The sequence below is a fragment of the Anser cygnoides genome, chromosome 11, assembly GCF_040182565.1.
Source record: "Anser cygnoides isolate HZ-2024a breed goose chromosome 11, Taihu_goose_T2T_genome, whole genome shotgun sequence".
Taxonomy (NCBI): domain Eukaryota; kingdom Metazoa; phylum Chordata; class Aves; order Anseriformes; family Anatidae; genus Anser; species Anser cygnoides.
In genome coordinates this window covers 10,880,931-10,893,493 of record NC_089883.1, presented here as the reverse complement: position 1 = coordinate 10,893,493, position 12,563 = coordinate 10,880,931, and the positions used below count along the sequence as shown (strand labels likewise).

Here is a 12,563-nt window from a genome sequence, read left to right as displayed (position 1 = left end):
AAGCAGTATAATTTCTTTCTTGTCTTTATGAAGTAATTTGTATGTTCTTTTTCAGACTCTCGGAAATGACATTAATGTGACTCTATATTCACCGCCTTTGCCAGAGTTTGATTGCAGTATGGTTGTCATCTTCCTAATTGCTGTGTTCACTGTGGCACTAGGAGGCTACTGGAGTGGAGTAGCAGAACTGTAAGTCTGCACAACAGAACTGCTTATATTATGTGGACTACAAGTTTTGTGAAATCTCTAGTTATGATTAGTAAGACATGATTTTTTTTAGGGTGCTAGTTAAAGAATTATAAGATCGAAGTGCAACTAGATGCTTAAGCTTCTTGATCATCTATGTAACCTTTAAGAAATAACAAAACTGTTGTTACCTAAACTTCTTAGAGTTTTCTGCTTAAAATAATGAGTCTTTGATAACAGTATTTCTGGATGAAAAGAGTCTGAAGACTGGTTTGACAGGCATGCGAGAAAACATAACATAATGTACTTTCTGCTTTCCTGGTGTCTTCCCTTTCTGCTTTCCTGGTGTCTTCCCTTTCTGCTTTCCTGGTGTCTTCCCTTTCTGCTTTCCTGGTGTCTTCCTCTGCTGTATCTCTCAGTAGGTCTTCAGGGAACCCTAACCAGTAGGTTTTAAAAGTCCTTGAGTGACAATGCAGCTCTTGGCAGGATGAGTGAGAGTTAACGTTGTGACATCGTAATATTCCAATATCCATGACAAAATATCATGCATTTTAGTGACACCTTTAAAATCCAGTGATCTAGGAGGTATAACTGTATATGCTGTCTGCACTGGGGACCTGTACAAGTGCCTTGTCCCAGCTGGCTGAGCAGCACCCTTGAGGATGTCTGTCCTGTCACAGCCCTGTCACTGGCAGCACTGGGGAACACAGTTGGGTTGTGTCTGGGTGGCTCCAGCCAAAGTCCAGTCAGGCTTATCTGCCTCAGCTGTGTGTGTTATCTGGCAGCAGAGCTGGTGCAGTAGCAGCTCTGGGACTAGGCAGGGGAAATGAGACACAAGGGTGTGTGTGGTATAGCTTGTGGCAAATGCAAGGAAACAAGCAGGTGAGAGAGGTTTCTGCACAGTGTTGGGAGAGTGTGCAGCTTTGTTTAGTGAAGTGAAGCACACTAGGTTCACAGAACTGGTTTTAGTCTGGGGTTGAACTGGTTGTAGCTGGTCTTTCAGAGCATGGTATTATCCTGCAGCATTTCTTGGATGTCTGTGCACACGCAATGGGCCAGTCAGTGTGCTTTACTACCTAAATCTCCTGTTTTCTGTTGTAGTGCTTTGTTCCCCACAACAGCAGGGAGTGGATTGTATGTGATAACTGTGTCTTCCTCTTTCCCACTAGTTGTTATGCAAATATTAAGGTTTTGGTTTTTTTTTAGAGATTAAAGAAATAGAAGGGGGGATTCTTTTTTAAAGGTTAGATGTGATTATGCTTCTTTTTTACCCTACAGTGCTTCAGGGTGTGGCTGCACTGAATGCTAAAATAACAAAATGTGATGCTGTCTCCCATATTGGGGAAAAAAATCCTAATGTAATTACATTAAATTTGTTAGAAGTGCACTTTCATAAGTCTAGGGTGAGTTTTTTTTTTTAAGCTGATTATTCAAAGCATGTTCTCTGAGAAGGTGATTCATCTAACAAAGTGTCTTGTTCCTATGGGCTTTTTTCTTTTGAAGGTAGTTGTTTCAGTGCTGAATTCAGCATTTTGTAGGTAGGCCCTGGGGTTTGTCAGGAACACGCTATCTGATGGGCAAGTTTCACTAGTGCCTGTACTGAAGAGTAGTAGGGCTGACTGCTCAAAGAACAGAGTAAAACATAACAATTTGGCTCCTGATTTTGCATGGTGTGGTATAAATACGGAGTATGTAAGCACAGAAATCTTACTTCCGGTAAAAATGTAAAACGTCTCGTTTAACACACACACGTTCATTTACTCTGTAATTATGGGGTATAAAGGTAAAAGAATTAGTCATTAGCTAGTTTCATTCTGCTAACATGAGGTGTTTTTGCAGATGCTTAGTGTTATATAATTGAGGTTTTAAACACATGGATTTTAATTTTTCGCAGAGATTGACTACATTTAGCCCAAGATACTTTGTAGTCAGAGGTGATGTGCTAATAAAGCTGAGTGCACGCATCCTGAAAAGGAGGTTAAGAGTTTTTATATTGGACAGCTTTTCCTCATGCCGATCAGGATTTTGATTTGGAATTCTCATTAAAGTTGGCAATCCCTGTACTGTTGGAAAGGAGGGCAGTTAAGAATCTTTTCCTTGTGATCTATGCTAAGCTAGAAGTGTGCATCTCCATCAAAAAAGCGGAGAGAAACTCAAACAAAAAAGCATACCACTTTTTCTGAAAAGCTTAAATTCTGATAATAATAAGAGTTAGACCTAAATGCTGTTGGTCAAAATGATTTGTAATCAAAAACTCTGATCATAGTAAAAGTTTTCCATAATCTCTCATTTGAAGTAAGTGTGTCATTTTCCTAATACAGTGAGAATTTGAAAGCAACAGCAAGTCCTGGGGAGAGAGAAACAAGACGGAAAAAGGAAGAAAATGTTACTTTCACTCCTCTAACTGTTATCTTGTTCGTCGTCATCTGTTGTGTAATGCTGGTCTTACTTTATTTCTTCTACAAGTGGCTAGGTAAGAAAGAAAGGATAATCTCATTTGACTTATTTTTCTGCATGATTTTAAGTGTCTAAGTCTGAAAAGCTAGATTTCTAAACTAAAATTAATGTAACTTTGTTAATTGTACTGTACATCTATGAGTAGAGGGTTGAAAAGATGTAGCTGCTAATTAAAAAAGAAGGAAGAAGCTTTCTTCTAGTGCCTTAGAGTCTGCCTGGATGGTGCTTATTCTGAGTGAAGTAATGTAGAGGAGAGGTAACTGGTGACTGCCGAGGAAAAAAAACAAAACCCACAAACAAAAGTATATGATATATGCTGATGTTTTTGGGAGGGTGACAATGGCACTTTAATAGTCTTTAGAGTAAAAGATTTTTTGGGGTATCGCAATGTTGACCTTGAGGTTGTGGTTGCAGTGCCCTAATTGAAGTATCAAGCTAAATGGCATTCCTGTAATGGAATAAACTGAGGCGTACTAGCAATAAGGCAATTTCTTGAATGATGCAATTCCAGTAAAACGTAGTTTCCAAACTGTTGATTTTTTTTCCTCCTGCCCTCAAATTATGCAACTAGAAAGCATGTACTGTTTTAAATCACACTTTCTAGTGTGAACAATGTGTCTTTCATTTTGAAAGCTTCCGAAATTCACTGTTTCCAATAATTTGTTACCAGGTTACCCTCCTTCTTCTGCAGAAGAAACTTCACCATGCTGACTTCTGATTTTGTTTACATTTGGTTATCTGGATTCTATGGGCATTGCTGCCTTGGCTAAACTTGTCACAATAAAAGACTGATGAATCTTTTAATTTGATTAAAAGGTTTAGCTTAAAAATTTCCTGTTTACTCCTAGTTTCAGGTGAATTTTAGGGAGAAGTCATGAAAAAGGTCTCTTGAAGGAGAAAGGGAGAGGGGACTGGAGTGAAGAATGAGGTCTCTTAAAGGAGGGGAAATGGAAAGGAATAATAAATCAGTTGGGGACAGGCAGAAATGTGAAGGGTTCAAAGCAAATATGTAACAGATTTTTGTGAAGAAGCCTTAGTGTCTGCACTTTGAAGCAGACACAAGCTGTTCCCATGATATGATAAGCTGTCCTAGGGAAAATTCTGCATTTAATTAAAACCAAACAACAATAAAACCCCACTACATTGTTGTGACTACTATAGTGTGTGAATATGAGTCCTAATATCAATACTTGGAGATAGCATCGAGTAGTCAGTAAAGCTAGAAAACTTCCCTTGCTGCCAGCTTCTCTGTATAGAGTAAATGCCAGATGTTTATAGATTTCTAGGGTTCCTTGCATATTTTATGTCTAAACTTAAATAACAACTTAAGGTTTGGGCTGTTTTCTTGTTTTTATTTTGTTGTTGCTGGTATGATGCCTTTCTGGCAGCTGGAATGAATTCTGAGCAGGTCCGTGTTAACATAAAACTCAAAATCTGAAAGTACTACTCATAGTAAACCAGAGGGTGTGGAGGAAAAGCAAATAGTTTTTAAAAAAATCCAGACACTCCCTCAGGTTTTCTCGCTTTTATTGGTTCCGTTGCTATCCCGAGTTCACTTACAAACGTGCTTAACCTTTTATAACTTTACAAATGAAAAAGTATTAAAAGGGTATGATCTTTAAAGAAATCACAATGGCCTAGTAATTTAACACCTTGCAGTGCTACAACAGAACTATCTTGGATGTACAAACCAGGATTTCCCCAAGCATGGATAAACTTTTGTAACAAATATACCATAATCATGGTCTTTAAAGCAGAACACCACTAGTGACACAATTGTGCATTTTTCTGCATTGATTGTGCATTTTTTTGTTGCCTTACTAGAGGTGCTAAATGCATTTGCTTAAAGCAGTATTTATTTATATATATAATTATTTTTATATAATTATTTATATATATAATTATTTAAACTTACTTCACAACCTGTGGCTCAATTCTGTAACTGAAGTACCAGAGGGGGTGTTACCAGCAAAAAGCTGCGGTGCTGTGGGGGAGAGAATCAGAAGCGCAAAAGTGAGAAAACTCATGGGTTGAGATGGGGACACTTTAATAGGTAAAGCAAAAGCTGTGTGCAGAAGCAAAGCAAAATGAGGAGTTGGAACATTGCTTCCCAGCGGAAGGGCAGGTGTTTGGCTACTTCCAGGAAAGCAGGGCTTCCTCATGTATAACGGTTATTTGGAAAGACAGACAACATTACTCCAAATGTCCTGGGGACTTCCTGTACACCCTCAGCATATTTGCAGGTGGGCAGCAGTGTGTTATCAATGCTGCCTTGGTCACCAATCCAAAACATAGCACTGTATGAGATGCTATGGAGAAAATTAACTCTATGCCAGCCAAAACCAGTACACCTGTCTCGCTTATTTTTCAATAAATTCCCTGTAGGTGTTAAGAGTCAATTTCTAGCCAGACCTTTGTTACAATAAAACAAAAACAAAAAACATGTAAACAACTGTTTTTATTGTCCACCTGTATTTCAGGGTGCTTAGAATATGCAGTATACCCTAAGTTGGAACACAAAGTATAAAGTCTCTTCCCACGCAGGTGGTTCCTAGCTAAACAGAAATTTTGGAAGGGGTAGGTAGGGTGTATAGTATCTTAAAATGCTACTTAAATCATCAGTCAGAGCTAGAGGTTGCTGAAATTTTTATTCGTTAGCAGACAAGATGACTACAGAGAAAATTTGAAGTGAGGAGTATTATCAGTAATTGAGAAAGCTGGCAGTTGTAAAAGAGCACTTCAGTTTTAGGCATAAACAAAGAAAAGTATATGAAGGCAGTATCAGACATCACCTTTCTCCTTAAAGAAAGGAAAAAGAGTGCTTTTAAGAGAACTCTTCTCATGGAAGAGACATTTCAGAATCTAGCACTATGCAGTAATCTGTGACTGGGGTCTCCAATGGCGGTGTACCAAGCAGCACTATAGCTGTAAACAGTTTATATCACATGTACATCCTTGTGTTTGATACCTGTTTGCTGTATTTGCTCCTGTTGTATTTTGTCACTGATTCCTACCACCCATTCTTTTTATCTAGTGTATGTTATAATATCAGTCTTCTGTCTGGCATCTGCAACGAGCCTGTACAACTGTCTTGCTGCACTAATCGGAGAAATACCGTTTGGGCAGTGCAGGTATTGGACACCTTTCAATTCTTACAAGGTTTCTTTTGGGTATTTTCTTGTTGCTACTAGAGGTAGTGTGAAAACATGAGTGTAGTTTAAGTCTGCAGTTGGACGAATAATGCCACCCACTTGAGTCCTGATGAAACAAAGGAGCGGGAGAGAGGGGTCTCCAGGGGAGAACGCCTTGTCAGCTTAAGGACCTGTGACAGCACAGGCATGTATTTTGGCTGTTTTAGGCTTTCTTTTTAATTAAATTATTTTCCTTTTAGGATTACGTGTTGCAACAAAAATATTGAAGTGAGGCTTATCTTTCTGGCTGCATTCTGCATAGCAGCAGCTGTTGTTTGGGCAGTATTTCGGAACGAAGATAGGTAAGTGATACATTCTAACTTGAAAGGGTAATATGAATAAAGGTCCTCAAAAACCCTTCTCATCTTGTAACTCTTTCTGGCACATGGCATCCTTCTAAATTCCAGTGCCTATTTAAAAAAAAAAGTCATAAGTATTTATGAAGCTTAATAAGTATGGGAATAATAGAGAACAAAGCTATACAAATGAACTGTGTGGTAATTTGGAGCTGCAAAAAATTTTGAAGATGAGGAAGAACTAGCTTGATTGCTAACGATCACCATAGTGGAAAAAAGTGCAGAATTGGTAATATAAGCAAGAGACCCTAAATAAGTATTACAGTAAAATCCTAAGAAGCATCATGAGCCACACGGTAAGCAGGGCTTCCAGTCAACAACACGTGTTGAGCAAGTGAGCAGTCATACAGGGGAATGGCAAGACCCTGCTGTAGCCTCTGCTGTACTCATTTTCTCTGTGCCATACCGACAAAGAACAGTTACCGATTTATGATCAGAGGCTAGTGAAAATTGTTGATCTTGAAACTAGTGTTTTTGTGGTTTTGGTAGCAATACTTACAAAAAAAAAAAACAAACCACACACACCTTGTTTTCGATTCCCTTTTGCAATTCTGCTACCTTCAGAAAAATCTAAAAAAATCTTTATACTTAAATACCAGCAGTAAGTTGGACAATGTGTAAAAGTGTGTTCTTATTTTTAGGTGGGCTTGGATTTTGCAAGATATTTTGGGAGTTGCTTTCTGCCTAAACTTCATTAAAACACTGAAAATGCCCAACTTTAAGGTACTGTAAATTGCATATTTTAAAGTATTTCAATGCCACATGTATAAGTTTAGCATCAGGAAGTAAGTTTTTAATGCTCAAGAAGTATTGGAAAACAATAAATTTGCACAAATTTTAATTATAATAGTTATTTAAAAAAATGTTCCAATGTTATGCTGGAATAAAAACATTGGTGTGGTGTGGGATTTTTCTTTTTTTTTTTCTTTCTGATTCTTTCTTTATTTTTTAATGTGGTGATACAGTAAGTGTACCAGAGTCTAATTATGCAGTCTTTGAAAACCTGTGGCATTTTTCTTCTCTCTCTCCTCTCCAGTCCTGTGTGATACTCCTAGGCCTTCTCCTTCTATATGATGTGTTTTTTGTCTTCATAACACCATTTATCACGAAGGTATGTCCATGAATTTATCTTGAAAATCAAAATGATGTCTGGTTATTGTGGCAGCATTTTTGTCAAACAGATGAGTGTTTTTTCAGTATTCTCTATGCAGAAATGCTAACTTCCTTTTCTTTTTTCCTGTTCAAGGCAGCAGTGGTCTAAATTTCTGTCTTGTATGGACCATAGATTATAATGCTTGCATAGGTGTGATAAATTTTGTTAAATGACCCAGTCTCCAGCAGTCTTATGGCCAGAAATATCCTGTCCCCAGTTGTGTTGACAGGGTGATGACGAGAAATGACAGTTCCCCAATTTTCTTTCTCCTTTTGCTTTCAACATCCTTTTATGGAACACTCTCTAGTACTTTCTTGCAGTGCTGATTTGCAGTGTAGTATGAACTATATGCAAACATACTTTCTTCTATTTGGAAGCAGAAAGCTCACGTTAGAAAAAACTGATACATTTTTATCTAAACACCCAGCTACACCTGGTGGGTTCATTTTATTTTTTCGTGCATGTGTGTTTTGTTTTTGTTAGTCATTTTAGACTGGACTACATGTTTTAAATGTAAAACAATACTGTATAACACTATTATATTAATGTATTCATTTTGACATTTGGGATTTTTCCAATCCTGAATTGTACGATGAGGTGCAAGAAGTTTTTGTAGATGTAGTATGAATGTTTTGATATATTAAACCATTAACTTTAGAAAAATAAATTTAATTTCAGAATGGGGCAAGTATAATGGTTGAAGTTGCAGCTGGTCCCTTTGGAAACAGTGAAAAGGTATGAATAGTTGTTTTAATATGTGCAACATAATAATACTGACATTTTGTAGCTAATTCATAGCGTGCTTTTCAGCATAACTTTCTCACAAAATATAGCCAGCTTTTGCTATTTTCTTTTAAGTATTAAATACCTTTTGACTTGGGTTTGATCCTAGAATGATGGAAACTTGGTGGAAGTCCCTACTGAACGCTCAGCTCCCCATGAGAAAGTAAGGATTGTATTTCAGATACTGGATTTTTAAATCATTCCCTCTGAAAAGACTATTCTTTTGGGGAAAACCTGACTATCCAAATTTCTCTGCAGGGCCTGGATATCAATACTGTATAGTTAGGATAATAATCCAGACTTGCTATTCTCATTGTATGGTTAAAAATAACTTAAGACAACATTTGGCGTGTACATGTTATTTGTAAATCTGAAATTCTAATTTGCATATTGCCTTAAGCTTTATCCACTCTCTGTGATGGTTTCTGGTTTTTTACTTTAGGTTCTACCTATTTCGAAGTCATGAGTTATGATAAATTAATGATACTTAAACTGTTTATTCATTTTAAAAAAATCCAAAACACCAGGATGCTTTAAATTAGATTTATGTGGGCTTGTGAAATACTGTTTTACAGTTACCTGTGGTTATTAGAGTGCCTAGACTTGAATACTCTGCAGCGACATTGTGTGACATGCCATTTTCATTGTTGGGTTTTGGAGACATTATTGTCCCAGGTGAGCAGATGTCTTTGGCAATTGTAATTTACGATTAAATATTTTTTTAGTTTTGATTCTCAACTCACTTATAAGGGGGATTATTCTGCAAAGCATTTGCTAAATCAAATGCAGCAGTTTGTGTTGATTTCTTAGTGTAGAATACAAGAAAAGCCAGAGTATAAGAAAGCTTGGTGTGTTACAGTCTACTTAAATGATGAATTTTGTTTTGCTTTTCTTTAGTGTTGTGTTTTGTGCAAATACAAGTCCCACAGATAAATCCAGTTGTCAGTATTAGTGAAATCTTATTAAAATCTCACAGAAAGCAAGTATTTTGTGACTCAGCATTTTTGTGTCATAGACTACGAAATTAGAGGCGAGGTCATGGAAAATGTTTTGTCAAATTTTTCTACCTTAGAAGAGCTGAATTTTGCCATAGCTGAACTTGGAGTGCTGGGCAAATTACTTAAGCCCAAAGCTCCATCTCGTGACAAGACTACTCTCCCTTTTCTTGTGATCTGTAGTGAGGCAAAATTACTGACTGTTACGAGTGAGCATTAAAATCCTATTGAAGTATTAAAACTAGGTGTTACTTTTCTGTATTAGTGCCTTCAAAATTGAAAGTAGCACAAAATTCTTAGCTTGCTTAAAACAAACAAACAGAACTTTCTAATACCACCCTTGCTAGCATATTTGCATTGTGGTTTTGATTTTCAGTACTTACTGTAGGATTTCTGAAACTGGTTCTTGGCTTTCCAGAAAAGAATTGAGAAGGAGATAATGCACAGTAATGGGAAGTCTTAGTATAATTTCTTTTTATGCTGCTTTGATTTGGAGGACTGGGTAGAAAAGAACTCATGGGAACACATTTCATTAAACCATTTTTTTCCTTTGTTCAAGGGCTTCTCGTTGCCTATTGTCGAAGATTTGATGTTCAAACAAGCTCTTCTTCTGTATACTACATTTCCTGTACAATAGGTAAATCGTGATTTTTTTTTTTCTGCGATTTTAATCTTCATCCCGATTTTTTTTTTTTATAATGGCAGAACTAGATAGTTTTCTCCAGGTAAATGTTCAGTGTTGTTAAGAATCTCTTTATAATCTTCTTAATGTGCCTGCTCATACTTCAAGTGAGTGTTCTTTATGGTAGTCAGTTGCTTTTAGAAAGCTTGCAAATACATAGTAACCTATTGTCCTTCCTTACTTCAATTAGATCAGCAAGGTACATACTAATTAAAGAAAAGTTTTTCTGGCTTACTACAATATTGATTTTATTTAAAAATATACTTGCTCTTGATCGTGTTTTATAGCTTATGCTGTTGGTATGGTGCTGACTTTCATTGTTCTGGCATTAATGAAGATGGGACAACCTGCCCTTCTCTATCTTGTACCGTGTACACTCATTACTAGCTCTCTTGTTGCTTGGAGACGCAAAGAGATGAAGAAGTTTTGGAAAGGAAGCAGTTATCAGGTAGGTTGGATGTCCTGAATATTTTATTGTTGGTAATTACTTTCCGTACGTGCTTCTGTAAGTACTTGGTAATACCAGCAATCCATTTTTTCCTCTAGTTTTAATGTTGATTAGTCTTCAAGAAAGAATAATCAGAACGTCTTGACTCTTAGAAAATCTTAGCCTAGTAGTTGATGTAGCAAAATGAAGCTTAAGGAACCTGAAATATCTGGTTCAGTAATCATGGAAGAAGGTTATTTCTTCTGATTTTTTTTCTTTTAAATGTGTTTTGTGTGTATTTTAACAGTGCTTATCTATCATCTTTATGTGGTATATAACATCTGAATTGCAGATGTGATTCCAATCTGCAGTAGTAGTCCTGTATTAAGAGTCAGTTCAAAAGTTAGTGATGGACTAGAATTTTAGAGACTAGTTTCTGTGCATCACTGGTGTCTTACATTGTCAGGATGATATGGAGCATTCAGCAAAAAGATATTGGGTGCTTATATAACTGTTTCCTAGCATGCACGTAAACACCACATTCAGGTATTCTGCAGTTCCCCTTTGGTCATCTCTAGCACTACCCAGGAGCTGTAGTACTTAAAATCCCACCAACCATCTGCCTCCACCTGTTGACATGAGTACCTTCCTCCTGATCTTGCCGTAGCTGTGGTAACTGTATGAGTTAGCCCCTGTGAGCTGGCATTTACTGTAAGACAGGCAAACTTCAACATTACTCTATATTTATTATTAGAGACCTGAAGTCCAATATTGAGTTCAGAAATTATCTCCTGTGTCTAGGCTGTGTTGAACTCAGCTCAGAGAATGGATAGGGTTTATTGTCAAAGTTGATGGTGAAAAGGAGCAGCTTTTGCTTTTATTCAACTTCTGGATTACAAAGCTAAGGCATACAGTGGAAGCCAGATGGTGGTAATTTCTGTAAATGTAAAACTGCAGTCCTGCAGCTCCTAAAACATTACAAATTAAACATTGCGTTTTGTTGATGTAACTGATATTCTGCACCTGCTTAAGCTGAAGCCCAAGTCTCAAATTGCTTGGGAGAAGATCTTTAACTAATACCCTGTTTCTTTGTCAACAAAAAGAAGTCTTCTCCTTTCATAGAAGCAAATAGATGTATTTCTCTGTAGGTCAGAATTATTTTGGTTTACCATGCGTTTGTATATAAATCAGTGACTGCTATTCTGAAATAAATTGTTACATATCAAAATTCAGTAACTCTGGGACTGTTGGAGAAAAAAGCTTCACTATTTATTTTCCTCATGAGTTCTGAGTAAGATTGGCCTAAGTAAACCTGGCAAGTCTCTTAAGCAACAAAAATTTCGTGCACTTCTCATAGTAAAACTCATACTTGGAAGAATTATGTTGCCGTAGTAGTTATTTCATTCCCTTTCAGTGGGTTTCTTGAAGGATTAAAACTGTTCTGAATTTGAGCTTGTTTTGAGGTCAGATGATCACATTCCTGGCACAATTCATTATGTTGATTTCCACCCCCTCTACACCACTCCTGAGTTAGACTTGTCTGTGATTGGACACCTTTGTATAACTTATAGAAAAACAGGAGTTTTACTAAAACTTTCTGATGAGCTTTTCTATATTTTTGTTTTCTTTTCTTGAGAATGTTGCTCAAACTGCACTCTCAAAATGATGTAGTGATGATCTTTTCTCATATGTTGTCCTCCCAACGTAAGGCTGCATTTTGAACTGCCCTTATTGACATGAACAAAAAAAAGCAACACAACCCTGATGTCCAAATCTTCAGTTTTCCACACTCATTCTGAGGAGAAAAGTTATAGAAAGGCAACAGAAGACTATCTTTTGCTAACTATTGCCTGCTGAAACAATGGTAGTTTGGACTGGACTAGATGTTCTCCATTGACAAGGGGTGACCAGACTTCTGTAGAGATTTGCCTCATCCTCATGGGAACAGAGAAACCTTGCAGACTTGTTAGGGCAAAGCATCCCTAAGACAGGGGTTCAGCAGGTATCAGATGACTAAACTTCATAAACACTGCTATTTGCTTGTAATTCATTAGTTAGCTTTCTTTATTTGCGTTTTCTGATTTTTGTTTACTTTTTTGGTTGTGTATGATTTTAATAATGGAATGAATTTTATTTAGGTGTTGGACTCCACCAGGACGCCTTTGCTACAAGGTGTGATTATAGCCTTCTTTTAATGCAATTTTAATAATCTTTTGTGTTTTCTTTTTTTTGCTTTTTCCCCTCTGCTTGTTCTTTTCATTCTTCTTTTCGTCTGTTTTCTTTTTCATTTTTCTGAGTAATTCATAAGAAAATGGTAGCAGTGAAGACAAGCT

The 12,563-nt window shown here is 36.9% G+C and overlaps 1 protein-coding gene across 4 annotated transcripts in view; it reads left to right on the top strand.

Annotated features, from left to right (window-relative positions):
* The window catches only part of SPPL2A (signal peptide peptidase like 2A), a 28,706-nt gene that overhangs the window by 9,236 nt on the left and 6,907 nt on the right, over window positions 1-12,563 (top strand). Inside the window, exons 5-16 of one of the 4 annotated variants that reach the window (XM_048071922.2) lie at window positions 56-189; window positions 2,508-2,659; window positions 5,678-5,774; window positions 6,035-6,136; window positions 6,832-6,913; window positions 7,227-7,301; window positions 8,022-8,078; window positions 8,236-8,289; window positions 8,702-8,801; window positions 9,681-9,758; window positions 10,091-10,251; window positions 12,369-12,402. In XM_048071922.2, the coding sequence (XP_047927879.2) occupies window positions 56-189; window positions 2,508-2,659; window positions 5,678-5,774; window positions 6,035-6,136; window positions 6,832-6,913; window positions 7,227-7,301; window positions 8,022-8,078; window positions 8,236-8,289; window positions 8,702-8,801; window positions 9,681-9,758; window positions 10,091-10,251; window positions 12,369-12,402 (1,126 nt within the window). The remainder of the gene's footprint in view (window positions 1-55; window positions 190-2,507; window positions 2,660-5,677; window positions 5,775-6,034; window positions 6,137-6,831; window positions 6,914-7,226; window positions 7,302-8,021; window positions 8,079-8,235; window positions 8,290-8,701; window positions 8,802-9,680; window positions 9,759-10,090; window positions 10,252-12,368; window positions 12,403-12,563) is intronic. The other 3 variants (XM_048071925.2, XM_048071921.2, XM_048071923.2) reach the window with 3 other exon arrangements.